The sequence below is a fragment of the Monosiga brevicollis genome, genomic scaffold (assembly GCF_000002865.3).
Source record: "Monosiga brevicollis MX1 MONBRscaffold_40 genomic scaffold, whole genome shotgun sequence".
NCBI lineage: Eukaryota > Choanoflagellata > Craspedida > Salpingoecidae > Monosiga > Monosiga brevicollis.
This window is the reverse complement of record NW_001865077.1, coordinates 113,729-139,289: the sequence shown is the minus strand read 5'-3', so window position 1 is coordinate 139,289 and position 25,561 is coordinate 113,729. Positions and strand designations below refer to the sequence as shown.

Here is a 25,561-nt window from a genome sequence, read left to right as displayed (position 1 = left end):
ATGCCCCTTTAAGATGCCCTTTAGGATGCCCTAAAGGATGCCCTTTAGGATGCCCTTTGCCTTTGGCTCTCAAAAGCCTCCGGACCGGACCCGTGTGCAGGTCAGATGCGGGCAGTCCATTGCCCCTGTCGCTCTGTATGTGTGTGTGTGTGTGCGCGCTTGCTGTCAGGTCACGCACATCAGGGCAAAGCGTCTGTGTTTCTGTTTCTCCCTCTCCCTCTCCCTCTCTCACACTCACACACACACACACTCTCTCTCTCTTGTTGTGCGACGAACCTCGCCCGCTGTAAATTGCTTGCAAGCAATTCCGCCCCACCCATTTTTTCTTTGTATGTTGCAGCCAGGTGCTGAATCCTTCTCTGTCCCAGTTCTCGTCTGAGGTCCTTGTCTCTACTAAATGACGTCCCTCATAGTGTTTGTTTTAAGCTTGTGAACTTTGTCGGCATTGACCTCATCTCTGCCTGATATGCTTGGAGAAGCTAGTACCTCTAGGATATCGACTGTCTACGTTATCTCTCTCTTACCTCTGCATTTCCTCTCTCTCTCTCTCTCCCTCTCTCTCTCTCTCTGTGACTCGATCCGCGATCATTTTTCCTCGACACGGCGGCTTTGGGCTGTGTTGTGCGGTGGTGATACAAGCGCGCGCGCGTGTGTGTGTGTGCGTATATGTGTGTGTGTGTTGATTGGCTGTAAAGCCCTCGCGTCGGCAAGATGGCGCGGCGGGCGCTTTGGGTGGGGTCGTGGTGTATACTGTTGGTGGTGGCGACGATTTTGAGCTGGGTGGCCTTTTTGGACGAGCGTTGGATCGTGTCAAAGTCGCGCTTCCCGCCCTCGCGGCAAGTGAGCGTCATCCGCGAGTATGAAACGCACCCCGCCTGGACGGCGGCCTTTGTGTTTTTCATCTTTGCCATCATTCTTGTCCTCGTGGCCACGGTCCTGGCCATCTGCCTCTGCATCGATGGCATCTTCAAACCTCATGCCACCCGTCACAAACGTGCCCGTGACTGGATGCTCCGCTGGGCCAAACGTCTTGCCTGGGTTGCCAGTAAGTTGCCCCGCACTCTGCTACACCATCCAAACATCCGAGCACGAGCACGAGCACACGAGTACGAGCACGAGCACGATCTTCCTCTGCCTTTCATGTCCTCCCCCTCCCCCTCCGCCCGGAAAAGTGGCTGCCATATCCAACGATGATGTCTTCTTCTTCTTCTTCTACTTCTTTTTGTTCTTTTGTTCTTCTTTGTTTTGTTTTGTTTTGTGTGTGTGTGTGTGTGTGTGTGTGTGTGGCTCCGCGATTCAATGACGCACAAAGGGAGAGAGAGAGAGGGAGGGAGAGCCTTCTGTGTGTGTGTGTGTTGGGCCGTCTGGCTGCCTGATGGTCTATCTGACCTGACGTGACTTGAGCTGAGTCTTGAACTTGATACGGGGGAATCGGGTCGTGAACCTCTATATGTGTTTTTTTTTTTTTTGGGGGGGGGGGTCTCTCTCTTCTGCGCTCGATCCATGATAACGAGAGAAGAAAGAAACAGTCACCGACTGACAGGCGCACGCTCCCTCCCCTTTCCAACAACACACACAGCCACTCTTTGTTGTTGCCGGCCTCCGCTCATTTAGCCGTGTTTGCCTCCCTTCCGCGCAATATAGCCTTCTTCTTGTTCCTGGCCATGATCATCTTTCCCTTTGGCTTTGACAATTCCAAAGTAAGTTGTTTCACATCTCCCCGCCCCCGTCGGCCCATAACCAGCTTGTATTTCTTCCTATCTGTTGCCTTTATCTTCTTGCTGCGCGCATCAGCCTCTTCCTCTGTCTCTCTCTGCCTCTTCCTCTCTCTCATTGGCGTGCTCACTCGCGTTGAACGCTTCCTGTCGCAGGCTTTGCCTTGTGAGTACGACATCACCTCGGAGAAAGCCTACCACTTTTGCAATCCCTGGAAGCCGGGCCTTTGCATCTATCTGATGATTGTCGCTCAAGTCTTCCTCATTCTTGCCAACTGCTTTGGGGGCTGCATCGGTCCAGAGGTGGGTGATGCCAGCACCCAGACGCCTCAACACTTCTTTTTTATTTTATTTTTTTTTTTTGACCTCCCACTGAGAAAAACCTCGCCTCGCTTTGCTGGCGCCTCACACCTCACAATCTCCACACGATGCATAGACGAGCAAAAGCGCTGATGTCCAGGAATATCGCGAAGAAAAGAAAGAAGCTTGGTACGATGGTGGCGTTGCCGCTGGGCCCATGGTGTCGGAAACCTCCATTGACCGTGAAGTTCGTCGCCGGGAATCCCGTCGCCGCTCCAAGGTTGGTTGTCCATCCCGCGCTTCCCATCAAGTCAAAAATCTTGCTGCAAACGCTTTTTTTAGCCCAATTCGCTTGAACCATGTGCTCATGCCCCCGCCAAATCCATGGTGACCGACTTGCACGCGCTGAACAGAGTGAAATCAAGGACAAGTCATCGTCGCGCCGCAACACACACTCAGCCATGACCAACGGCGCATATCAGGAACAATCGGGTGCTGCCGCCAATGGCCGTAGCAGCAACCTTGCCATGATAAATGACGGCTATCTGGAAGACGTTGTGGAAGCGGATGGCCGTCCCGCCGTCCTCCTTAACAACGCCAGCTACGAGGAACATCCCCTCGAGCATGCTGACGGGTACCTGGACGTCGAGCAACCTCAGGGCAAGGCCCCTCCGGCTGGTGGCGTTACTCACAACGATGGCTACCTCGACGTTGATCAGCCCCAGGACAAGTCCCATCCTGCTGGCGTTGCTCACAACGACGGCTATCTTGATGTCACGGAGCCCCAAGCAGCAGCCCACACCGACGGCTACCTTGATGTCACGCAACCCGAATCCAACACGGCACGCCTGGCCAAGACACCAGCCTTTGCTCCCGAGCGCCAGGCACCACCACCACCACCACCCGCGGCCGTGGAACACACTGACGGTTATCTTGACTTTGATGAAGAGCCCATTCCCTCAGAGGCCACCCCGTTGTCACACGCGGGTGCTGCCGCCTCTCTAGCCGCACCGGCTCCCTCAAAATCGCCCGTTGTGCATGAAACGGGCTATCTCGATCTCGACGGTGAACCCGCCGAGACCCCTGCGCCCGTCAACCAGGATAATGCCGATGACGCCTATCTCGAAATGGCAGAGTCGCAGATGCCGGGCACCGAAGAGCAACGCGGCCTGGTCAGCGGAAAGTCCACTTTTAGCCGTGGTGCCGAGGAAATTGCCGAGGCAGAGGCCCGAATTGATGAAATCTTGGGCCGCGCTCGTGCGGAAAGCGCCCGTGCCGCCGCCGAAGAAGAGGCCACCAACGACGGCTACCTTGACGTTGGCGAGGATGGTCCTGAAGCCTGGGCCCCACCCGTGGCTATGGATGACGAGGACGTTCAGCCCCTCCAGGAACCAACCAGCCCCGCCCCGCCCCCAGCCCCGGTAACGGAAGCCGCCATCTCCATGACGACCGAAGAACAGCGCCGCAATAACCTGGTCGCGACAGAAGACATTTTTGGCGACATTTTCGGCGGCAGCGACGAACCCATGCCGACCAACGAAGAACAACAGCTCCAGTCCCTAGAAGACTACGCTGATGCCGGCGCCGATGACTACGAGATGGGAGCTCGTGCCGCAACCAGCTTCTTTGAGCAAGGTCCCGCGCCCGAGGTCGCCGCCGCCGACGAAGGCGGCGCCGATGGCTATCTCGAGTTCATCGAGGATGATGACGATGATGCCGACAACGCGGCGGGCGACGCCACCCTCATGAACATGTTTTAAGTTGAGTGCTTTCCATGGCCATCATCCATCCGTTCTGTCGTCTTTGTCATGTTTCAGGCTGCGATTGGCGCTGGGCGCCACGCTTCATCTGGCTTGACCTTGGGCTACCGCTGGTGCATTGTTGTCAAGCTTTCACGTGTCTTTAATTCAGGCTCGCGTGGCTTCTCTGCTCTGTGTTCAAGTGGTCTTGTGCTTAAGGGTGTTGTGACTTTTCTACTTTCCCACCTGGGTCTTATTGTTTCCTTGTCCGTCTTCCGTGACGCGTCCTGTCATGCTTGTTCTAACAGTTTTTGAGTTGCCTTTTATTTTCTTCTTTCTTTCTTTTTTTTTTTCTCTCCCTTTCTTTTTTTCTTTTTTTTTTGGGTTTATTCATGCAACGCCCGCGATCTCTCTTTGTGTGCAGTCCGAATATTGTCTTTATATCTTCAGAAATGGTCGCAGTCGTCTGCTCTTTTTGTCTTCTTTTCCTTTCAGTTTGTACATGCCTGCTGAAGCCGCCCTGAAATTGACTCGAGCTTCCTCAATTGCCATGAGGGATGACAAAAGGACAAAAAAAAAAAAAAAAAATAAGAGAAGAAGTAAAAACAGCGATGAAGGATGAAGGAATCAAGAAGAGGGCGGTTAGTCAACAATCATGGGTCAAGGCGGTATGCCAAGCACGCGTCAGGATGGGCCGTCACACGACAACTCAGGGCGAACAAACTGAGACAACGAAAGAACAGTGCAGGCGGGAGAAAACACGGCGCAGCCCCAAGAGGGGAGGCGGACACGAAGCAAGGTGGAAGCATTCTTTTCACATCTTTTGCTGGCGCTTCTGAAGGCGGAGCAGTTGTTGGATGGCGTCCACCCAGGTGATGCTTGCACGTTCACAGTCTTCCAGATAGTACGTTCGCATGGGCTAACGACCAGACGCGAGGGCAGGATTGCGAGGTGAAGGTACATTCGAGCCAACGCTATCCGACAACACAATAGGAGTGAAACTCATACCGTATGGACAAAAAAAGTCTTCATGTTCTTGTACTGCGGCATTATGCTCAGCGACCTGCGGCAAAGGAAACATGTGTAGGCGCATGTGCCACCCAAAGTGAGACGCAATAGTATGGTCTGTGGACGGAGTAAGGGAAAACTAAACAATGGGCTAGGAATGGACGAGGACCCAATGCACGCCGCCTACGCACCACGGGATTTCGCCCTTGAGCTCCATGGTGTCGGGATCCACGTAGATCAAGCGAGGCGTGTCCACAAGGATGAGTTGTCGCCGTTTTGAAAACATTCCCTTGCGCTTGTCAATCAGGCCCGTTTTTACAATCAGCTCCCCTGGATTGAGGAACTTTTGCCTGCCCGACAGCACAGGCCATGATTTCTTGTGAGAAAGACGCACAACAACGACACGCCCCGGACGTTAGACAGCAGCGTACCATGGCGAGCTTTGTTGTGCTTCTAGTTTCGTCTTGCGTTCTGCTTCCTTTGGTGACACCTATGAAAGCCGTTTCAAAAGTGAAGGCAAGGAATGAGTGTGCTTGTGGGAGGGGAGGGACAACGACAAAAGAGAAAGCAAGCCAACGACTCGACGCACCTGAATACCGCCAAGGTTCTTCAAGTAGATGGCGGCCTCAATGTCGGCGAGCTCATCATCGGCGGCATCGTGCTCGTGCAGAGGCTTATCCCCCGGGCTTGTGGCGGGCAGGTAGGCCTCCATACGAGGTGGTGCTTGGTCGCGCAAATGCACAAAATCAATGCCCGCGAAGAAAGGGTGTTCTTTGAGGGCAGCAAAGCCACCACACGTGTCGGCACCCAGACGTTGATCCGGGTCGCGTTGCAGCAATTTGCTCACCAGGTCCTTGGCAGCCTCGGGAAAGGCATCGGGAAAGTCATAGTCGACGGATGAGATTTTGCGAAAGGTTTGATAGTCGTTGGCTCCACGAAAGGGGACACCGCCGGAGAGCATTTGATAGATGATGCAGCCCAGGGCCCAGAGATCGGAACTGCGGCAGGCCACCTTGTCATTGAGCAGCTCGGGGGAGACGTAAAAGGCGGTGCCGACAAAGGAGTCGGAACGATCGCTCTTGGCATCCTTGTCGAGAATCTTACTGGTACCAAAGTCGGTGAGCTTGATGTGCATGTTTTCATCGAGAAGAATGTTTTCTGGCTTGAGGTCACGATGGATGATACGGCGAGAATGCATGTGTTCCAGTGCCAGCACCATTTCTGCAACGTAAAAACGCGTACATTCCTCGTCGAAGCAGTCAAGCTTGCGGATCCAGTCCAAGAAGTTGCCGTTGGCACAGTACTCGAGGACAAAGTAGAGCTTGAGCGAGTCTTGGAAGGTGCAGTGCAGCTTGACAATAAAAGGCGAGTCCATGGCGTTGAAGACGTCCTTCTCGGTGATGACGTACTTTTCCTTTTTTTCCTTTTGAATGTGTTGTTTGTCCAGGATTTTGATGGCAAACTCGTTGCCCGTCTCCTTCTCCGTGGCCATGTACACGGTTGAGTACGCCCCCTCGCCCAAGGGCTTGGAGACGGTAAAGTCGGCAAGGCTACGTTTCTTTGCCTGCGTAATAAGGACACATAGGACACATAAGTTGCAAGGCAAGGCATGCGAAGAAGGCCCGCAGGTTGCGAGAGTGAGGAGACAAGGGCAGACGGCGCGTTGGCGGCTGATGGGGGAGCGGACGGAGATGGTGAGTAAGAAGACGGGATCGAGGGCACAAACCTTGCGAACGGACTTGTCCGTGTTGAGCGACTTGGAGCTGGATGAGTCATTGGCTAAATGGCGGCGTTCTCTGCAACCACATGCAGTCACGGTCCCACCGGCAAGGATGAGAAGAAGAATGGGACTCTGGGGAAGCACTGCTTGCAAAGTTGAACAGGGTTGGGAGATGGGCGTACTCACCGCAGCTCGGCAAAGTAACGAGCAAAGACCTCGCCTTCGTGGATTTTGGCGGCAAAGGCGCGACTGTACACTTCGCTCTTGCCCTTGGCGCGCTGCTCCTTGTAGACTGCATCCTGCTCTTGTGGATCCGGCTCGCGAATCTTGAACAAAGTAGCCTCGGCCATGTTGGTGTAAGGTTTGCAACCAGGAGGAGGGTGTATGCGCAAGGCTTTTTCGATACCTAGAGAGCCCATGGCATGATCAGTGCAGAGCATCAGCAGGGGGTGAGGATCAAACACCTGGGAGCACGGCGATCCATCAACAGTGCAAGAAGGAAAAGGATCGTCGACGTGTTCTTCTTGTTGTGGCGTCAGGGGGACACAACGCCCACGCAAAACACCAAGGCCAAACAAGCAAATTGCACTGGCACACATGGGCAGTGGCAAGGCATGAAAAGGCGTCTCAAGGGGGCGGCAAAGCCGTTCATCCCACCCCCGGGACCCCGAGTCGTCTTGTCGACGAGTCAACGCATCACACGACGACCGCCACTTCAACTCACTCTTGCTCCGAGCAACGCCTTGGGTTGCAGATCCAACCGACCAGTCAGACTTGACACGGAGAGTATCCTGGAAAAAAGCCAGGCAGCAGCGAAAGTGGCCAGGCCAGAGTGACGCCCTTCTCCGCCGCCGACTCGCGCGCTCAAATCCGCGGGCGCTGCCGTTTCAACTCGGCGCCCCGTCGTCCCTCCCAAACAAACACCCAGACACAACTGCTGTTGTGGCCACAAACCAACAATGCAATGCCTAAGAATGTACATGTAACTGCTGTGGTTTTTGTTTGTTCTCTCTCTCTGTGACTCTCTCTCTCTCTCTCTCTCTCGCTCTGTCTCTGTCTCTCTCGCTCTCTCTTTTTGGCTCTCTCTCTCTCTCTCTCTCTCTCTCTCTCTCTCTCTCTCTGTTCGCTGCCACTATACCTCTGTTCTCTGGCTCTGGCTCTGGCTCTGCCTTCTGTTCTCTGGCTCTGTCTTCGTCTCTGCCTCTGCCTTCTGTTCACTGCCTCTGCCTCCTCTGTCTTTGTGTCGATCAATTCGACTCTTGTCTCTGTCTTCGACTCTGTCTCTGTCTTCGACTTTGTCTCTGTCTTCGTCTCTGTCTCTGTCTTCGTCTCCTCGTCTCTGTTGTTAAACATTTGTCTCTCTTGTGGTAATTTTCAATGCGTCGTTTCCTCTCTTTGGTGAATATCGTTTACATTATTACTCTTTTCTCTCTTTGTCTCTCATGGCTCTCGATCTCTCTTCTCTGCCTCTGGGAGCGTGTGTGTATGGGAGCGTGTGTAGCGGGTGTGTATGGGAGCGTGTGTGTATGGGAGTTGGAGGGAGAACATGGTGTATGTGGGAGCTAGGGAGAACAAGTATAGGGAGCGAGACGGAGGACAAGGTGTATATGGGAGCCCGAGGAGGGGAGCGTTTGAGTCCGGTATTGACTGAGAAGAGAGACTTCAAAACAGCGTCGCTTGAATTAGCAGTTTCAGTCAAACAGTCCCTGGCAGTGTGGGCATGTCTCCTGGTGTGGGGGGAATGCTGGCGTCTACGCTTGTCGACAGGCGCTGCAACTCGCCAGGAAGGTCAGGGTCGTCGACTGGATTCTTGGAAGCAAGATCGCCGACTGGAATCTGCTCCTCGGCAGCAGTGTCTCGAACGCCTCGGGACCGGATCTCACCCAGCGCGCTGCGCCACTCTTCGGCAGTAGCAAAGCGCAGAAAGGCGCCGTACTTGCCCATGGGCATGAGGCCTGTAGCGATACTCTCGGGGCTCACCCATTCACCTTGCCTAAACTGCCAGCCCTTGGGAGCAAAACCCTTCATGTCCTTCGCGTCTTTGAGGCGGAGAACGAAAAACTTGGACAGGGACTTCCCGCCATCGGGTGTTGTTGTGACAAAGGTAAACTCCTGCTCGATCGGACTCGCCATCATTGAAACGCGATCTTCGAAGCCATCCTTCATAGCCTCTTGTCGCAGCTTGCGAAAGGCTGCCGCCACAGGCTGCTCGTGGACATGGGCATCGCAAGGCATGTAGTCAGGTCGACCGTTTGGCACACACCAGACGGGCGACCCGTCATATTCGGGGGGCCGTTCTCCACTCTTGCGTCGCTCAATTTCCTCCAGGGCAGCCCGCTGCAGGATACCCTTGGTCTCACCCAAGAAGTCATCATCTGGAATAGGAAAAGTCGGAATGATCTTGAGTCTGCTTATGTACCAATTGCGAACAGCTTTCAGCTCCTGCTTGGTCCACATGCGAGTCTCCTTCTCGCCCGTGGCCTGAAGCTGTTTGTGGATGTGCTCCGTGCCGGTTGGCCACAGCGATGCAAGCGCAAATTTGAACTTAAAAAAGGACTCTGACGATTCATTCAACACAAACGTTCGCTCGCAGTCGGGATCAACAACAATCATACCACAGTATTGAAGCACGGGACTTGGTGGCACATTGATGCGTCGAGCATCGATTTCCTTGATCGGAATCTCCATACAGCTTCTGCCACGCACATCAAGGTACAGGTCAGCCATAACCACTGTGTTGGGCTTGAGCAGCTCGCTGCTTGGATCCGGGGTTTTAGCTCTTTTTGCGGTGATCAGCAGCGAAGCGCAAAAATTTTCGTTGTCGGCAATTTATCTCGAGGATTACCGCGCCTCCAGCACCGTCACTTCCACCGTGCGTAAAAATCTCCACTTGCCCCTTGACACATCCCCAAACGTCCTCGCTTGACGCTGCATGTCGTCGATCGCTCATCAGCAAAACGTATCCGATCCGATCCGCAACAATCGCTGTCACGATGAAAATGTCACTGATCATTCGAGTGCGTCTGTCTGTGTGCTCTAAACGCTTTGCAAGCACAGTGTGTGTGTGTGTGTGTGTGCTCTAAACGCTTTGCAAGCACAGTGTGTGTGTGTGTGTGTGTGTGTGTGTGTGTGTGTGTGTGTGTGTGTGTGTGTGTGTGTGTGTGTGTGTGTGTGTGTGTGTGTGTGTGTGTGTGTGTGTGTGTGTGTGCGAGTCCGACATCCTGTCCCCAAATCTCCGAAAAATAGCATCATCTAATAATAGTCACTTATGGCACGTGTGCTTTTGTGTTCAACTCAAACCTGGATCATCGTCAAACGGAGCTATGGGGGGGCGGTTCAAGGCTTGTTCTGAGGTGCTCGAGGGCTGAGAAGGACGCTTGAAGCTCGGTGGTCTTCTGGATCTTCTGTTGAAATCCGAGCCCGATGGGTGGACAGCAAGCAAAGTTATGAGAGTTTCACTGAAGGTGGGTGTATCGGTCAAGAGAAGGCAAGAGATGTGCAACAAACGTCAATTGGGAGCTCATCACACTAAAGGTGGGTGTATCGGTCAAGAGAGGGCAAGAGATGTGCAACAAACGTCAATTGGGAGCTCATCATCGATCGCATTGACACTTGACCCCCGGCAGGAGTTGCTGTCGACTGCACGTGGAAGATCAGGCAATAGAATGGCTAAAAGAAAGGTCGGTTATTCTTATGAACAGAAATAGGAAGGGGACAAGTGACACTCATACTGGCGAGGATGGATTGAAGACCTCGACAGACGGGGGCTAGCTCGTCGTCAGTTCTTGCAGCCCAACTGCAAGGCCATCGACGTCCAACGTTTGTCGAGCAGCTTTCGGAGCAAACGTTGCCTGGATCTCATCCAACGCGTTACGCCACTCATCGGCAGTGGCAAAGCGTAGAAATGCACTGTACTTGCCCATCGGGGTCAAGCCTGAAGCAATATTGCCAAAGCTATCCCATGCCACTTGTTGGAATTCCTTGCCTTTTGGAATCAGTTGATGCCTGCCATCTGCATTCTTGACGTGGAACACGAAAAACTTGGACCGTGACGTCCCTCCATCCGGGGTGACCATGTCAAAAGTGAAGTTCAAGTGGGACTGCGTCAAAAGCTCGTCCATGTCTCCGTCTCCTTGAAGAGCTTCTTCTCGCAGTTCGCGACGAGCGGCTCGCAGTGCGCCCTCACATCGGCCCTGATGGTGCTGATCTGGCATTCCTCCAGGCACACACCAGATAGGGGAGCCATCGTAGTCATGGGGTCGCTCGCCACGCATGCGCCGCTCCAGCTCATCCTGCGCAGCTTTCTGAACGATGCCCTTGGTTGCCTTCAAGACGTCATCGCCTGGAACGCTGAGAGATTTGCGGGGCTTGAGTTTGCTTCTGTTCCACTTGATTACATTCGTCAGATCCTCGTTGCTCCACATGCAAGTCTCCTTCTCGCCCGTGGCCTGCAGAATTGTGTGGATACGCTCCGAGCCCTCTGGCTCCAGTAACGCAAGCCTATACTTGAGCTTGATGAAGGACTCTGGTCCGTTCCTCATCACAAACATATTCTTGCAGTCGGAATCAAGGATGATCGTTCCGCAATGTAGAAGTACGGGGCTTGGCGGCCTGTTGACGAGTCGATCTTTAATTTCCTCGATTGGAATTTCCAAACTGTATGATCCGTACTTCTTCAGGTACATGTCGGCCATGACCACCATGTTGGGCTGGAGCAACTCGCTGCCCGGATCTGGATTTGATGTAGCGCTCGACGTCACGAATAGTTTGGCGCAAAAGTACTCGTTGCCAGCGAAGTACTTTGATTTTTCCTGCGCCTCAAGCACCGTCACTCGCACCTTGCGCGATCTGGGAACCCGGGGTCCCCTCGGAGACTTGGCTTGCGTTTGCATGTTGTCGCTGGCACCGATGATTTAAACTTAAACGGAATCAATGTCGAAAAGAAAATGACGTCCTTCCCAAAAGCCGGGTCACTTGTACCGTGTGGCCTGCCGCTATACAAGCAGGCGACTTCTCGCAAACAAAGCGTCTTCATGCTTGCAACGTAAGGCAAAATGGTGGATCAAAGTGTAAAGAGATGATGTCAAGAAGCAATTGACTCCGCTCAAGGTCATGCCTGCAAGCAAGATCAAGAGGATCGTTCCATTTGCAATCACCTGGGCAGCCTGCACAATCTCGACTCAAACAAATAAAAATTTGTTGTTACAAGCAAATTATGGCATTCGTTGAGTCTTGTTTTTGGCGAGTCCGACAAAACAGCCACCACGTTCACGTCGTTGTACGTTTGGGGACAAACGCTGCATTTGCAACAAGTCGGGCGTCAATGAAACGTTGGTGATCGCTTTGAAGGCAATGGTCAATTTAAAAGCCATCCGAGCTCGCTCTATAATGCCTCTGCAATAAAGCGTTGGCTCTAGCGTTTCACAAGCAAAGTGTCGAATGTACTGAAGCAACAGTGATGCCCACCGCGCTGGAAACCATGAGGAGGAGTAGAACGACACCTCAAGAGGAACTTGATTGATACACACATATGAGTAGTCTCCTCCCAAGATGAAGTCAAAAAGAAAGATAAAATGAACGGGATAAGTCTACAAGCAAACGACACGGCACAACGTCGGGCTTGCAGGCTGCACTTGCAAGGCTGCATTCTGGTGCGCTGTGCATCAATGAGCCTTCTCTTCATGCGTGGTGACCCAAAGGAGACCAGGACGAATGGCCCAATGCAGAAAACAAACAAACAAACAGCCCATGCCTCCATATCCAAACAAACACTCAAAAACACTCCTACTACCACAACCACCCCACGCAAATATGAACATGTGGAGCAGATGGGAGAGTTTGTGCCCTGCCCAAAGCCAAAAGTTGAGCCAAATGAAAAAGTCAGGAAACCCAGAAAAAAGACCCACTGGTCAGACGGCGCCACAAAACGCCACACCGACTACTCGTCCTGCGCATCATGCACATCCAAGTCGGACGGAAGAGATTCCAGGCCATTCTCTGAAGCCATGTCTTCATCTACAGCCGTGTGTTGCAGAGGAGTGGAGCTCCCACGATCTGCCAAGGGCGTTGGCAAATTGATGCTTTCCGCCGAGGGCTGACCTCGTTCAACGGGCACATACAGAGCCATGTCGTCATTTACGTCTGAAGCGGGCTCAGAGACACCGGCGTCCCGGTCTTCGGTACCTTGGGCTTTGACGCGCGACGAGCGAGAAGCATTTTGATCGTAGGGCACGTACAAGGCCATGTCCTCCTCGACGGCCGCAGGCGCCGTATTGTCTTCCTCGCCAGCATCGTCCTCACCATGACGAACGGCATCATTGGTTTCCATCAGAGTTGAATCCTCGAAAGGACTGCTTGAGCGATGCGTTGCTCGGCGAGACATGGTTACGGCCTCCGTCTCCAAATACTCGTTCACCACAGGGCTGGAGACCTCGCCACTCACGCGGCGCGAGTCGGGCATGTCCAAGGGGGCACCATAGTAGTCGGAGTCAAAGTCCATGATGGAAGCGTTTGAATCGCGCGCGTTACGATTACCCCGCGCTGCGTTGGCAAACGGTACCCCAACAGCTACATCGGAGTGGCTTTGACGAGACGATGCCTGACGAGACAGGCCATCACCTTGATAGTGACTACCCGCTAAAGACGAGCCATCAAGTAGGCCATCGGCCTCCAGGGCTTCAAGCTCTTCCAGCTCAGCACCGTAATTCACGAGCGCCTCCTGCAGCACCTGCACCACAGCCTGGCGCTCGGGCAAAAAGTTGAACCGGTCAAGCCAGACAGGGTCGGGCGCATTTACAATTGGCACGTCGCCATCGTCCAGCGACAGCGATGCGCGGCGAGATGAGAGCTGGCTCATGATGGTCGCGTCAATGTCTGTCTCAATCAACAGGGCAGAAGACACAAGTGGTGCGGCGGGTGCACTCGAGGGCTCATCAGCCAAGCGGCTCTCTTGCAGCTGCACCGGCTCATCCAAGTCGTCCAGATCCACGGCGTCCAGAGTTGGTTGATCTTGCACCACATCATCCAAGTTGAAAAACTCGGGCTCAATCTTCTTCTTCTTGACCTTCTTCTCCTTCTTTGGCTTGGGCACCTTGGGTGCCGGCAGTTCGGTGAAGACGCGCAGCGTGCCACTGTTGCGACGACTGAACCAGTGGCCGGGCACCGGTACTGGGGGTACGCCCTTGCCTTCCTCGATGCTTGGCTGCAACTCACCCTGGGCGGCCTCCTTGCCGTCGCTTGCACTCCCGTGCCCATCCTCACCATGATGATCGCTGTCAGGACCCCCGGTGCCTGCTTCCGTCTTGGACAAGGAGGTTCGGGGCGGCGGTGCGTCGGGGTCTTCCATGTCGCTTGGGCCAACCACACAACGCTTAATCTCGTGCAAGCCGTACAAAAGGAAGAACAGCAGTCCATAAAAGAGGCAAAAGGCCGAAAAGAGCGGACGGTAGAAATCATCGTCACGGCCGTTCAGTCCATAGACCGAAGTGCCAGCGATGGCACCCAAGAAAGCCAGAAGCAGCATATTGAAAAAGGCCATGGAAATGGCATGGGAGCGTCGTGGTCGCGCATGGCCCTCGACAAATGGCTGCGGCTTCCAGAAGAAGAGCGCGCGCATCATTGCCACCAAAAAGAAGCATAGGGCTGCAAAGCCAAAGGCCAGCAATGGTGCCGCATAACCCCAGAAAATGTCGCCGCTGTCTTCAATGTAGCAATGCTTGTAGTTGTCCAGATAGTCGTTGCGGTTCCGGCCATAAGCAGAGCGGTGCAAGGTCACGGGGACCACCAGCATGACCAGCCCAGGAGCGCCGTAGCCAACAACCATCACGATCCACATGCGCAACTTCAGACCATACGTGAGCAGCAATGCCAACACCACAGTCCATGCAAAGGCCAGGGTAAGGGTTGTGTGCATGCCAATGGCGTAATCACGGCAAGCCTCCTCGTCCGTACGATCCACGGTAATGGCAAAGAGCAGCAAATAGGCCAGGACGGCCACGGCCAGGTGCATGACGGCCACGCGCGAGACAGAGTAACGACGATATTGAACAAGGAACAAGCAGAGCACGGCAGCCAGACCGGTCGCCGCGATAGCAGCGCTGGAACGCATGCTATCTGCCAGCTTGGGCTCTGTGCGAGCGGCTTGGGGCTGCTCACGCTCCACAATAGCAAAGTGCGTGAGGTGGTTGCACTGGCAATGCATGACAGAAGGTTCGGTCACCGCAACGTCCAGTGAAGCGGCCTCTGTGCCAGACTCAACCAGGGAGCAGCCATCCACGGACCAACCGCCGGGAGCCCAGTAGCCACACTCGGTGTAGTTGACGGCGGTGGGAAGGGCGCTGTAGGTGAGGAAACTGTTGTTCAAGGTCGCGCCACTTGCCAGGCCGGCAATAGTGGCCATGAGCACCTGTGAGCTGGGATCCAGTCCGCCGGTGCCCGGCATGGGAGCAGCAGAAGCAAAGGCGCTCATCATGAACTTGAGACGGCCATGCTCTGCCGCCATGCCGCGCACCAGACCCTCCTCTGGGAGGCTAATGTACAAGTTGGGGTCAAAGTTGGCTTCCTCGGCGCTGTATTCGATCACAGAGCACGACTGGTTGGCACCGACGCCCTCGCAGACAACAGATTCCGTAAGGCTGGTGGAGGATGGAGGCCAGCTTGCGTTGAAGACGCCCACCTCCTGAGCATGAACCAACTGAAGTGCAAAGTTGGGTTCCAGCATGGCCAGGCTCGAATTGACAGGCATGGTGTCGTCCATGTAAAGAAGGAGGAACGCTTCCAGCTCTTCGAAAAAGTCGGCGCCATTTGTGGTGACGTTGAGTCCCGCAGCGATTTGAGATGCCTCGGTGCCCAAGACGCCAGAGATGGCACGGACGACGTAAACCATATCCTGCGACGTCAACTGCACCTGCTCCTCAAGATGGTAAAGAAGCACGGTGGAGAGAAGCTGGCCCACCTCGGCGACATCGGTGGCGCTGAGCACACCGGAGCTAGCAGCGGCACTGGTAGCTGCAGCCGCTAAGCGCGTGCGCGCGTTGGACGGGGTCAAGCCGGAGTTGATGGCTTGCAAGACACTGTTTGAGCAGTTGCTGGGCACGGCGTCGAGCCAGATGGCGTCCACACTGCACACGCGGTTAATGATGGCACTAGAGCCAGCACCGCATGTGGGGGCACGGCGCGTGCTGTTGCCGCAAGGAGCGCCAAAGTAGCCAAGACCAGACCGTGCGTCCTGCTCGCCAGGACAAAAGCACGAATCCCGCAAATTGCTGGCCAGGACGGTACCAGTGCCAGCAAGCTCGGTGCGCAGAGCGCTGACAAAGGCGGCCGTGTTGGCACTGCCTGCCGGAATGAAGGCGTATTCAAGCGCCGTCTGGGTATCCTCGGCCAGTTCGGCGAGAAGGACGATGGTACCTCGCCCCGACACAGCCGTGGCCACCTCCGGCACGCGAAGTGCCGAGCTATCAAGTGCAGAGGTGTCAACCAAAATGGAGACATCATATACGTCAGAAGTCTGAGGAGTCCCATCTGTGTCGAGGGTACACGTGGCTGTGCTATAGCACGCAATGTCGCGGGTGAGAGCTGGGCAAGCGGCGCCACTGCCTTGAGCCGGGCGGATGACCTCGCGAATTTGGCGTTGCCATCCGTAACCGCAAGTAGCCGAGCAGTCACCGTCGTCAACCCAGACGGAGACGGCGCAGGCCACGTCCTCGGGATTGCAAGTGCGGCCGTCACCGATAAAACCAGCGTTACAAGTGCAGTTGTAACTGCCAAGGGTGTTGGTACAAGTGGCTCGACCCAAAGGATTGCAATCGTCCTCCGACAGGGCACACTCATCCACATCTATCAAGCATGGAACAAAGTGGCGGGACAAGAGGCGGGACGTGAGCTACACTGAAGGGCCGGGCTTTGCGAGCGCCAAAAGGCTGCTTGATGTGGAAGGGGCGAGGCGCACAGCTTGCACGAACCGACACAGCCCGTGGTTTCGTTGCCACGATAACCAGAAAGACACTCGCAGGTGAGTTCACTTTGCGCGGCTTGATATTTGAGCCAAATTTCGTCGCGGGTCAGAGCGCGGTTGTAGATTTTGACGTCCTTGATGTAGCCTACCATGCCTCCGTTGCGGTCTGAACCACCGATGGTCAGTAGACTGCTGCCTTTGTTATTGTAGGCCGTGGTGCCGTAACCCTGAAAGCCGTTGAGGGTGAGGAAAGAGCCATGCTCCTCTTCCTGAGAGAAGACAGCAAAGGCAATGTGCCAGCATCGGGGCCAAGGCGTGCCGAGTCCCGAGTTGAAAGGAGAACCGGTACCAGCCCCCATCACAAAGGGTTCATCCACATCCAGGCTGATGTAGCGCTCGTCATAGAAGCCAAAGCTGCGATCGTAGCCTCCTAAACAAGCAGGACGAGCAGAAAAGAGGCCCGCGCGCATAAGAGTGACAAGGCAGCAAGTTTGGTGACGAGCGGTGAGCCAAGGGGGAGGAATGAGGATCGCACCGTCATCGCTATCGATAATGTAGCCACGCCAATCAGGTTCAATGGGCTGAAAAAAGATTTCCATGGTAATATCAGGGTAGTTGTCCGGGCTCAAGTCGAGGTCAACTCGAAGGAGTTCTACATTTCGTTTTGACGAGTGGGGTGGCGTGCAGGGGCAGAGCCAAGAAGAGTGAGGTGGCCGAGGTGAGGAGGGGACAAGTACCATCCAGGGGCTTTCGCTAGAAGGTGCCAGGCCACAAACCTTCCAGGGAGGTGTTGGAGCCATTGAAGAAGAAGCGGGGGCCAAAGAGGGGGTGATCAACCCAAATGGTGTCGGTGGCATTGGCATGAATGTCGTTGCCACTGAGGTCAAAGACGGTGCCATTGGTGATACCCGTGGAGGCATCGTACCAAAACAGCAGTTCGTTAATGCAAGTGTGGCCGTCGCCGGAGAGACCCTCTGGGCATGTGCAGTTGTAACCACCAATGGTGTTGTGGCAGGCGGCGCGGATATCGCAGTCATCGGTCATGGTGCGACACTCATCAATGTCGGCGCAAGAGGTGCCGTCGCCAGTCCAGCCTTCACGGCAGGTGCAGGTAAAGCCGGTGGGAGTGTCCGCGCAGTCGGCGTTTTGATCACAGTTGTGGGTGCCAAGATAGCACTCGTTGGCCTGGCAAGCGTAGCCATTGCCAGTGTAGCCGTCACGGCAGCGGCAGGTGGCACCGAACCAATGATTGACGCAGTGAGCATTCTCATGGCAAGTCATGGCGGCGCATTCATCAATGTTGAAGCAGCGATCATCGCCATCGCCAGTCATGTAGGCGGTGGGACACGTGCAGGCGCCGGTGGCCGGGGAGCAGGTGGCCCATTCGGCGCCGCAGGTGGTGCCAAAGCCAGTCTCAAAGGTTGCGTTTTCGTTGGCATATACTTTGATGGCAAGTTCGACGCGAGTGGTGGCAAGCCCAAACGCCTCGCCGTTGGGGATGGGCCCCATCAGTAAGTCGTTGAGGAGAGAATAAACGCCAACCGAGTACCAGTAGTTGAAGCCGTCTTGAGCATCCAAAATGGCGTTGCTGCCAGGGAGGAGGCCGCTAAAAGCATTCTCAAAAGCAGATCCCGCCAACCATTCGTAGCCTGCGAATCAAGGAGGGCCGAGACGAATGGATGAGATGGATGGATGGAATGGATGGATCGGATGGATGGATGGGATGGAATAAATGAATGGACGAGATGGATAGTCACGAGATGAATAGACAGGAGATGAATAGGCAGGAGATGAATGGATGAAAGAGTGTGAGCTAGAGGGTGTGTGCGTGATGCGCGGTTTGTGGGGAGAAAAGGTTTTGGGAGCAACACACGCGCCCATATGCCTACCAGTCACTTGATCGGATAACATGGGGTTGGAGGTTTGGCGCCAAATGACGTAGTCGGTGGCGTTGTCATCACACTGATAAAAGGGATGCTGGCAGATTTCAGGCCAGCGAAGACGGAAATAGTAGTAGCCATCCCAGCTCACGAGGCTGTTGTTGGTCTGGGCCAGTTCATCAAGGCGGGAGTAGATGGCGGCCGCATAGGAGGTGGACAGCGTGGGGGCTGTTGCTTTGGTAGCCACGTTGGTGCCGTCCAGGCTTACACCACCAGCACTGCGGTCATGGGTGAACAAAAGGGTCCAGGGCACCGACTCTGTTTGGCACAACTGCCCGGCAGCCAGCTGCAGGGGGGTCAAGGCCAAAAGGCAGAAAAGGAGGGGGAAGAGGGGCGGGGATGGGCCATCATGATTCAGGGCCGATGCCCCAAGCCCGGACCGCACGGATCGAAGCCGCACCATCCCGCGCGGGGGAAAGAAAGAGGGCAACGAGCTTGGCGAGGCGAGGGAAAGTAGAGGGGGATGGGGGCGGTGCTTGCGACACGAGAACGCGCAAGACAAGAGGGCACGGGCGAAACGACAAAATCGGAGGACTAGTCGTTCAGGACAGCCGCCATGACCCAATGCCAAGCGTGCGCCCAGAAGAGGACGGGAGAGAAAAGATGGCGAGTCGTGGATTCACAGGTCCAAAGGGTCTTTGAACCAAAAACAAGTTGTGATCCAATGATACAATGCAGGAGGGCAGAAAGCGTCGATGAGGACCGGCCTGTGGTGCGAGCAGCACGAGACGGGGGCGTGGCGTGAGCCAAAGAAGAGAGGAAGGAGAAAAAAAAAGAAAAAGGCAGAGGGCGGGGTCCCTGAGCGATGATAGCGGGAGAGCAAGGCACGAGGCTCGCGATACACCAGCTCAAAAAAGAGATGAGGTGACCCAGCACAGAGGAACGACGAGAGAGAGAGCGAGAGAGAGAGCGAGAGAGCAACCGAGCGAGCGGTCACAACCTCCGCCCCGTCCCCCGCAAAGAAAAAAAAAAGGGGGGGAGACGGGTTTGGAACCAATGCCAAACGCATGCCGGGCGAAGATGCCGCTGACCCCGAGACGGTCTCTATCTCACAAGCTTGAATCTGAATGCAATCACCTCCCCCGCCTTTCACCGCCGTCGATGCCCAGGGCTTCAAACATCCCTCCCTCCGCCCCGTTCTTGTGCCCCGACAGCTCTGCTCACCTCTCGCGCTGGAAAAAATAAAAAGAGAGAGAGAAAGAGAGAGAAAGAGAAAGAGAGAGACAGAGACAGAGACAGAGAGAGACAGAGAGAGAGAGCGAGCAGACGAAAAGATAAAGATAAAGAGAGAGAAAGAGAAGAGAGAGCATGAGAGACAGAGACAGAGAAAGAGAGAGGGAGTTTTAGCTTGCGTACCGTCGTCATCTTTTTCTTCCCACACACGAGTTCTCTCAAGCTCTCTCTCTCTCAAGCTCTCACTCTCACTCTCACTCTCTCTCTCTCTCTCTCTCTCTCTCCTCAAACTTCTCAAACTCCTATAGGATGATGTCGCTGTCTCTGTGTTGCTCTTGACTTAGGGCCGGGGCTTGGCGGGCTGACGCCTTGGCCTCCCCCCCTCTCTCTCTCCCTCTCCCTCTCCCTCTCTCTTCGCCTTTTGCTCTCATCTGGTTCTTCATCTCTCTTCCAGCTGTGATGCTCTTGACCTTGTCTCATTCCGCTCTTTCGTTGCCTCCTCGCGTTGTGGATCAAATCGTTCAGAAGGGGAGCGGCTATTCAGATCAACTTTGCTGGCAGATGGCCGAGACTTCATAGCGTTGGAGCTGGTATCCCGCGCAGCATGGCCCCATCACTTGAAAAGACCGCGCGTCGCCGTCTCGGTCCATAGCCAACCAGCCCAGTCACACAATTTTAAACCATTTTTTCATTTATTGGTTGAATAGTGCATATACGGTCACACTTTAAGTAACAAATGAAATTTCAAGGGGGCGTATCCCAAACGCAAAGCGCCACACACTTTATACTGTAACATAAGTCACACTTTGGGTCAATAAAGCGTGATACTTGTCACAGTTGAAAAGAAACACACGCGTCAGTTGACAGGCCCTGACAAAAACGACCTGATTTGTCAGCAAAATCCCAAGTTAAGCGAATACAGTGATGATAATTTAATCTGCTTGTAGATGGCGAATTCAGTGAGCTTTCAATACTTTTTCCATCCCGTCGGTGACTCCGCCAGGTGTGTGTGGTGCCCGTGCCCGTGCTGTCGTCCCCCGTCGCCACCGTTACTGCTGTTGCGGATCGCCACAGGCTCCTCGCGACATGCATGCGTTTGACGATCCCCTGGGGGTTGACTCATCAGGCTTCAGCTCATCTATTTTTTTTCTTTTTTTTGGCTGCAACACAACAGGTCTCGAATTGCGCCCATGCCCTGACCATAGAGGCATTGGCTGCGCCGACGAAAGTGCCCTGGGTCTTTTACAGGAAGGGTCCAACAGAGCATCCGAGAGATCCACCCGGTTGTTTCCGAGCCTCCAAAGACAAATTGTTCAAGCACCGGTCCTGACTGCGTCAGCCATAGTTGACCACCATGGCCGAGCCAGGACGAGCCACGCGCAGCAAGCGCGCCAGCTCCGCCCGCACCGACGCCAGTGCTGAACCTTTGCCAGAATCTCTCGGTACAACATCCTTGACCTCGTCCCCAGCGCTGGTGCACGAGCCTCATGCACGCCACTTTGGATCCTTTTCCGGTTGTTGCGCCGATAGCAGAGGCCGTGCCCGCGGCCAAGCGAGCGGCAGATGAAGCCAGCAAGCAGCCCAAAAATCCTTCAGCCCAGGCAAGCGTACGCGCCCGGCGCGCCTACCATCGCTGCGTCGCTTCATGATCATGACGTGGCTGTTTTTCCCCATCAACCGATGCTACCAGGCGGCTGTTCACGATACGGGACCCGCTCAGCAAGCATCAAAGGCCGTTGCCGTGGTGGCCGAGACTGATCCGGACAAGGCCCCATCTCCACCACCCGCCCCGCCCGTGCGCCCACCGCGCATCTTGATTGGCTTCACTGGAAGCGTCGCCGCTATCAAAGCCCAGTCACTGGTCGAAGCCTGCCAGCGTGCCGTCCCCGGCGCCACGTTCAAACTTGCTGCAACCGCCCACGCCGAGCATTTTCTCCGCGCCGAGCGCGAGCTGAGCCTGCCCGTTCTCACCGATCGGGACGAATGGGTGCGTTGCACAACCACCCTCTTCTTGTGTATTGCCAAGCCCAGCCACTGCACCCCCATGCTCACACACGCCGTTTGCCATGATGTTAGACTTGGCAAAAGCGCGGAGACGCCGTCATGCACATTGAGCTGCGCAAATGGGCCGATGTGCTTGTCATTGCCCCCTTGAGTGCAAATACCATGGCCAAGCTCGTCCATGGCTTGTGTGATAACCTCGTCACCTGCATATACCGCGTACGTCCGCCTTGTTTGCCTTTGCTGCGCGTAAGGCTCATGGCAACCAAGCCGGAGCCCTCTGACTGGCGTCATCTTGGTTCACAGGCTTGGGATCTCAAGCGACCCGTCCTGGTGGCTCCGGCCATGAACACGCTAATGTGGGAACACCCCATCACTGCCGAGCAGGTTTGTGCTGCAGCGCCTCTTTTCCCAGCCGACTTGAGGCACCCAGAGCCCAAGGCCGCGTCAGTCTGTTGCACATCCACCCACTGATCTGAGCGGTATGACCCACCACGCCTTTTGATTTCAATAGACGGCCGTTCTGCACAAGCTCGGGGTCGACATTATTCCTCCCGTTGCGAAAACGCTTGTCTGCGGGGATACAGGTCGGTTCAAGTCTCATCGCGATTGCTCGGCTGCCAGTAAAGCCCCCTCTCACACGACCCGACATGACAGGGGTGGGTGCCATGGCATCGGTTCAGGACATCGCCTCGGCTGTGCGTGCAGCCGTTGATCGTCTTGGTGTGCTGCCAGAATGATGCTTTGCGCAAAGCGCCCCGTGTTTGCTGAGCAGATTTCGGTGACCAAGTATAGCCAGAGAGTGCTGGTAGCTTATTTTTTTTTTTTTTTTTTTTTTTTTTTTTTGAGATTTGACATTTGAATTTTTTTTTTTGGTTTACTTTTGAAACCCTCATCAGACTGAACCCACCCCAAAGTGGCCCGCAGCGATGGCGGCCGGCATATCCCGTTGCATTTCAATAATGACCTTCATCACCGTGTGCTTGGCGTACAAGCTCTTGGAGAATGCATCGGGAGCATGCTCCAAGGAGAAGGGATCCGTGTTGAAGATGGGTCCAGCCTTGATGCGGCCTTGTGCCAGCAGCTCGACCGCAAAGGGAAAGTCTTCGTGAGCACACGGGAAAACAGATCCTTGCTGTAGCGTAAATAAGACAACACACACAACATGAGGAACAACGCCCTGTGCCAACACTCGTCACACTTGACCAGTTCAGACCACTTACCAGCTTGGCATTCTTGCGAAAAAGGGTAGCAAAGGCGAAACTGCCATACAAGGAGTTGCCCGGCACACCAAAAGCTACCCATGACCAATGGCACAATGGTGATTAACGTGTAAACCACCCTGCGCCGCCCAAGGTCTCGAATAAAAAAGAAAGAAAATTAGCAAGCGCAAAATGCAAAACATACCCATAATGAGGCCACTCGGTGCCACCATCTCAATGCAGAGATTGATGGTGGAGTCCTGGTGACCCACCATCTCGAGCACCACATCGGCACCTGCGCCAGACGTGAGTCGCTGCACCTCGGCCACGGCCTGAAAGACAAAGACAAGGTAGAGTCATTGAGATGTGAAGTGACTGGAGGAGCTTGGGTTGGATTTTGACTTGGCAGAGCCGAGATCAACCGTAGGCGACGTGACGGGACGGGTGCATTTTGGGGGAGGGGAGGAAGCAGACCTTGGCCGAGTCCTCGGGATCAATCTGGACAATGTCTGTGGCGCCCATATGTGTGGAGATGGCCAACCGCTCAGGTAGCACGTCGGCGGCAATGATGCGACGCGCTCCCATCGACGCCATCAAATGCGTTGCCAGTTGACCTGAACACGAGTGAAGAAACGTGATGACTTTCGAGCAGGCGGGACCAGCAATCAAGGTACAAGGCAGCGTACCGTTTTGACCTTGGCCCAGAACCAGCACCGTCTTGTGCAAGAGGTTGGGAAGCTGGCGACCCATCCAGAGGATGGTACCCAAGGGCTGAATTGCATTCAAAAGGCGTGCAAGGGCAGGGTAAGCATGTGATGCCAAGGAAGATAAGAAAAAAAAGGGGGGGGCGGGGGGCGTCAATTTGCTGGCATGTTCAATGTAACCTGGGCAGCCGTGAGATGATGCAGCTCCACGCCGGGGCCCCATTTGTCCTTTGATGGGATGGGGTAGCAGTGACTTGCGTGGCCAATGAAATATTGGGACATGCCTAGGCGTTTGAAGTGGGGTGCGTCCGCCACGGCACAGCACAACCAAGTGAATGAGAGGGGTGGGTGAGGGGCGGAAGAGGCGGATGCCAAAAACTTGGCGCATGTAAAGAGGCCACGAAATGGGAGGCAAAAGAGAAGGTGAGAAGGCTTACCACCAGTACACTTTACACCTTCGCGGAGCGCTTGAGCGCGCTCTGGGGGCACATCCCGGAAAATGCCAGAGTGGAGATACTGTCATAACATGCAGCTGTGAGGGACAGCTGGGTTGTTAGGATACGGAAAGAAAGCGGGAGGGTCACGTACGTTTGAAGGCAGCGCCAAGACGATTTGGTCCTGTCATGACAGCCGCCAGTAAATGAGCCAATAAAGAGGACGTCTCGCGCGAGGAAGAGCGCATGCGTACCGTGGTCAGGCCAAAGGGGTTGTCAAGCTCGGGCTCGTCGGTGGGCACCAAGTCAACGATGCGAGCAATGGCTTCGTGAATTGAGGCGCCCGCGCAGCTGCGTTGAATCAGGGTCGTTCGTCGAAATGGAACACCAAAGTGAGTCAGTACTGGGGAGGCCGGTGGGCAAGTGAGGCTGGCCGGTCAACATTGGTGGCAAGGGGGTCGCATGGGGTGCTCACTGATCAATTTCACGGGGCTGGTTGATGTACAGCATGTCAGAGCCACAAATGGTGGTGTAGAGTGCTTCAAGGAGCACGGTTCCGGGCATGCAGCCCTCAAGGGTCGGGCGCGGAGTCTAAGAGGTGGAGCAGTTGCAAACCCCGTGACCGAATGTGCGAGCGCGCCTGTGTCTGAATCCGGGTCACAAGGCACACACACACACACACCTGCTCCATCACCATGTGCCCCGGCTCGCGATAGAACCCAGCCCAACAGGTCTTGCCGTCATCTTCCTGAGGTGACGCCGCCATCCTGCGTGGTCCTGCCAATCAGATCTCAGATCAGATCCCCAAGATAGTGCCACCCTCCCCTCCCAATGATCAAAACCCAGATCAAGCCAACGCCCGAGCACGTACCTCCGAGTCTCTGCGTGTGTGTGTGTGTGTGTGTGGTCGCGCGCTCGCAATGACTGTCCGCACTTTTGGAAGAAAATGGAAAACGTGTGTGTGTGTGTGTGTGTGTGTGTGTGTGTGTGTGTGTGTGTGTGTGTGTGTGTGTGTGTGTGTGTGTGTGATCTCTATCCCTCTCTCTCTCCTCTCTGTATGCAATCCAAGAGCTTTTGACGTAGAATAGCAGGTTAATGTCGTTTTGAACACTTATTAATGATAATTTAACAACTAAGAATAACCAGTTATTTACGTTGTCTTTTTATAAACTACTCTTTATAACAGTATAATCCATGTCTATATCTACTAGCTTTGAGTATATATCTAAAATTCAAATGCCTTTGGTTACTTACTATGATCAAATATAACTGCAACATCTATATATTTCAAGACATAAACTTCGTTCATTGCTACAACAACTCTACATTGCGCGACAATAAATTGTAGCTTTGCAAGCAGTGGCATGACGTGAGATGCGCGGATGCTGCCTGCGGGGCTGAAGGAAAGAAACGGCAGCGGCCGCGATGGCCTGAAGCATCCGTCAAGCCAAGACCCAATTGTGATCAAATAGCAGCGATGATCTCACTCGCGGCGCAAGACACGTTGGACCAATCCACGCGCCCGTGATCACTCAAGGTCGCCGGTTCATAAAACAGAGTTTGGTTTGGAGGAAAAGGTAGAGAGAGAGAGAGAGAGAGAGAGAGAGAGAGAGAGAGAGAGAGAGATGCACACGAGCAACCTCTCAGAGGGAAAGAGACTGAAGAGCGCA

At 54.6% G+C, this 25,561-nt stretch overlaps 7 protein-coding genes across 7 annotated transcripts; 2 read left to right on the top strand and 5 right to left on the bottom strand.

The window, feature by feature from the left end:
• Nucleotides 1-711: 711 nt before the first annotated feature.
• Nucleotides 712-3,775, top strand: MONBRDRAFT_29901 (uncharacterized protein; the record flags this gene model as incomplete). The annotated part of the gene is made up of 5 exons (XM_001750378.1): nt 712-1,045; nt 1,615-1,700; nt 1,872-2,018; nt 2,152-2,295; nt 2,429-3,775. 5 exons carry the CDS (start codon nt 712-714, stop codon nt 3,773-3,775), a joined length of 2,058 nt encoding a protein of 685 aa, XP_001750430.1.
• Nucleotides 3,776-5,177: 1,402 nt separating this feature from the next.
• Nucleotides 5,178-6,254, bottom strand: MONBRDRAFT_12495 (uncharacterized protein; the record flags this gene model as incomplete). The annotated part of the gene is made up of 2 exons (XM_001750343.1): nt 5,178-5,252; nt 5,610-6,254. 2 exons carry the CDS (start codon nt 6,252-6,254, stop codon nt 5,178-5,180), a joined length of 720 nt encoding a protein of 239 aa, XP_001750395.1.
• A 234-nt stretch (nt 6,255-6,488) lies between these two features.
• Nucleotides 6,489-9,468, bottom strand: MONBRDRAFT_34544 (uncharacterized protein; the record flags this gene model as incomplete). The annotated part of the gene is made up of 4 exons (XM_001750342.1): nt 8,419-9,468; nt 7,463-7,821; nt 6,669-6,888; nt 6,489-6,558 (listed from the first exon to the last, which is right to left on the bottom strand). Coding segments are annotated over exons 1-4 (1,440 nt in total), but the record flags the coding sequence as incomplete, so codon positions are not given.
• A 781-nt stretch (nt 9,469-10,249) lies between these two features.
• MONBRDRAFT_29898 (uncharacterized protein) lies at nt 10,250-11,374 on the bottom strand (the record flags this gene model as incomplete). The annotated part of the gene is made up of 1 exon (XM_001750341.1): nt 10,250-11,374. One exon carries the CDS (start codon nt 11,372-11,374, stop codon nt 10,250-10,252), a length of 1,125 nt encoding a protein of 374 aa, XP_001750393.1.
• A 1,046-nt stretch (nt 11,375-12,420) lies between these two features.
• Nucleotides 12,421-18,780, bottom strand: MONBRDRAFT_34543 (uncharacterized protein; the record flags this gene model as incomplete). The annotated part of the gene is made up of 6 exons (XM_001750340.1): nt 12,421-13,022; nt 13,101-16,319; nt 16,445-16,867; nt 16,973-17,089; nt 17,214-18,086; nt 18,327-18,780. The coding sequence occupies 6 exons, from the start codon at nt 18,778-18,780 to the stop codon at nt 12,421-12,423; spliced, it is 5,688 nt and encodes a 1,895-aa protein (XP_001750392.1).
• Nucleotides 18,781-20,904: 2,124 nt separating this feature from the next.
• MONBRDRAFT_29896 (uncharacterized protein) lies at nt 20,905-22,025 on the top strand (the record flags this gene model as incomplete). The annotated part of the gene is made up of 5 exons (XM_001750377.1): nt 20,905-20,992; nt 21,081-21,157; nt 21,241-21,537; nt 21,627-21,770; nt 21,858-22,025. The coding sequence occupies 5 exons, from the start codon at nt 20,905-20,907 to the stop codon at nt 22,023-22,025; spliced, it is 774 nt and encodes a 257-aa protein (XP_001750429.1).
• Nucleotides 22,026-22,446: 421 nt separating this feature from the next.
• On the bottom strand, nt 22,447-24,657 carry MONBRDRAFT_29895 (uncharacterized protein; the record flags this gene model as incomplete). The annotated part of the gene is made up of 11 exons (XM_001750339.1): nt 22,447-22,686; nt 22,775-22,848; nt 22,959-23,085; nt 23,228-23,367; nt 23,440-23,524; nt 23,638-23,741; nt 23,895-23,973; nt 24,046-24,075; nt 24,146-24,242; nt 24,367-24,482; nt 24,574-24,657. 11 exons carry the CDS (start codon nt 24,655-24,657, stop codon nt 22,447-22,449), a joined length of 1,176 nt encoding a protein of 391 aa, XP_001750391.1.
• Between the last annotated feature and the right edge of the window lie 904 nt (nt 24,658-25,561).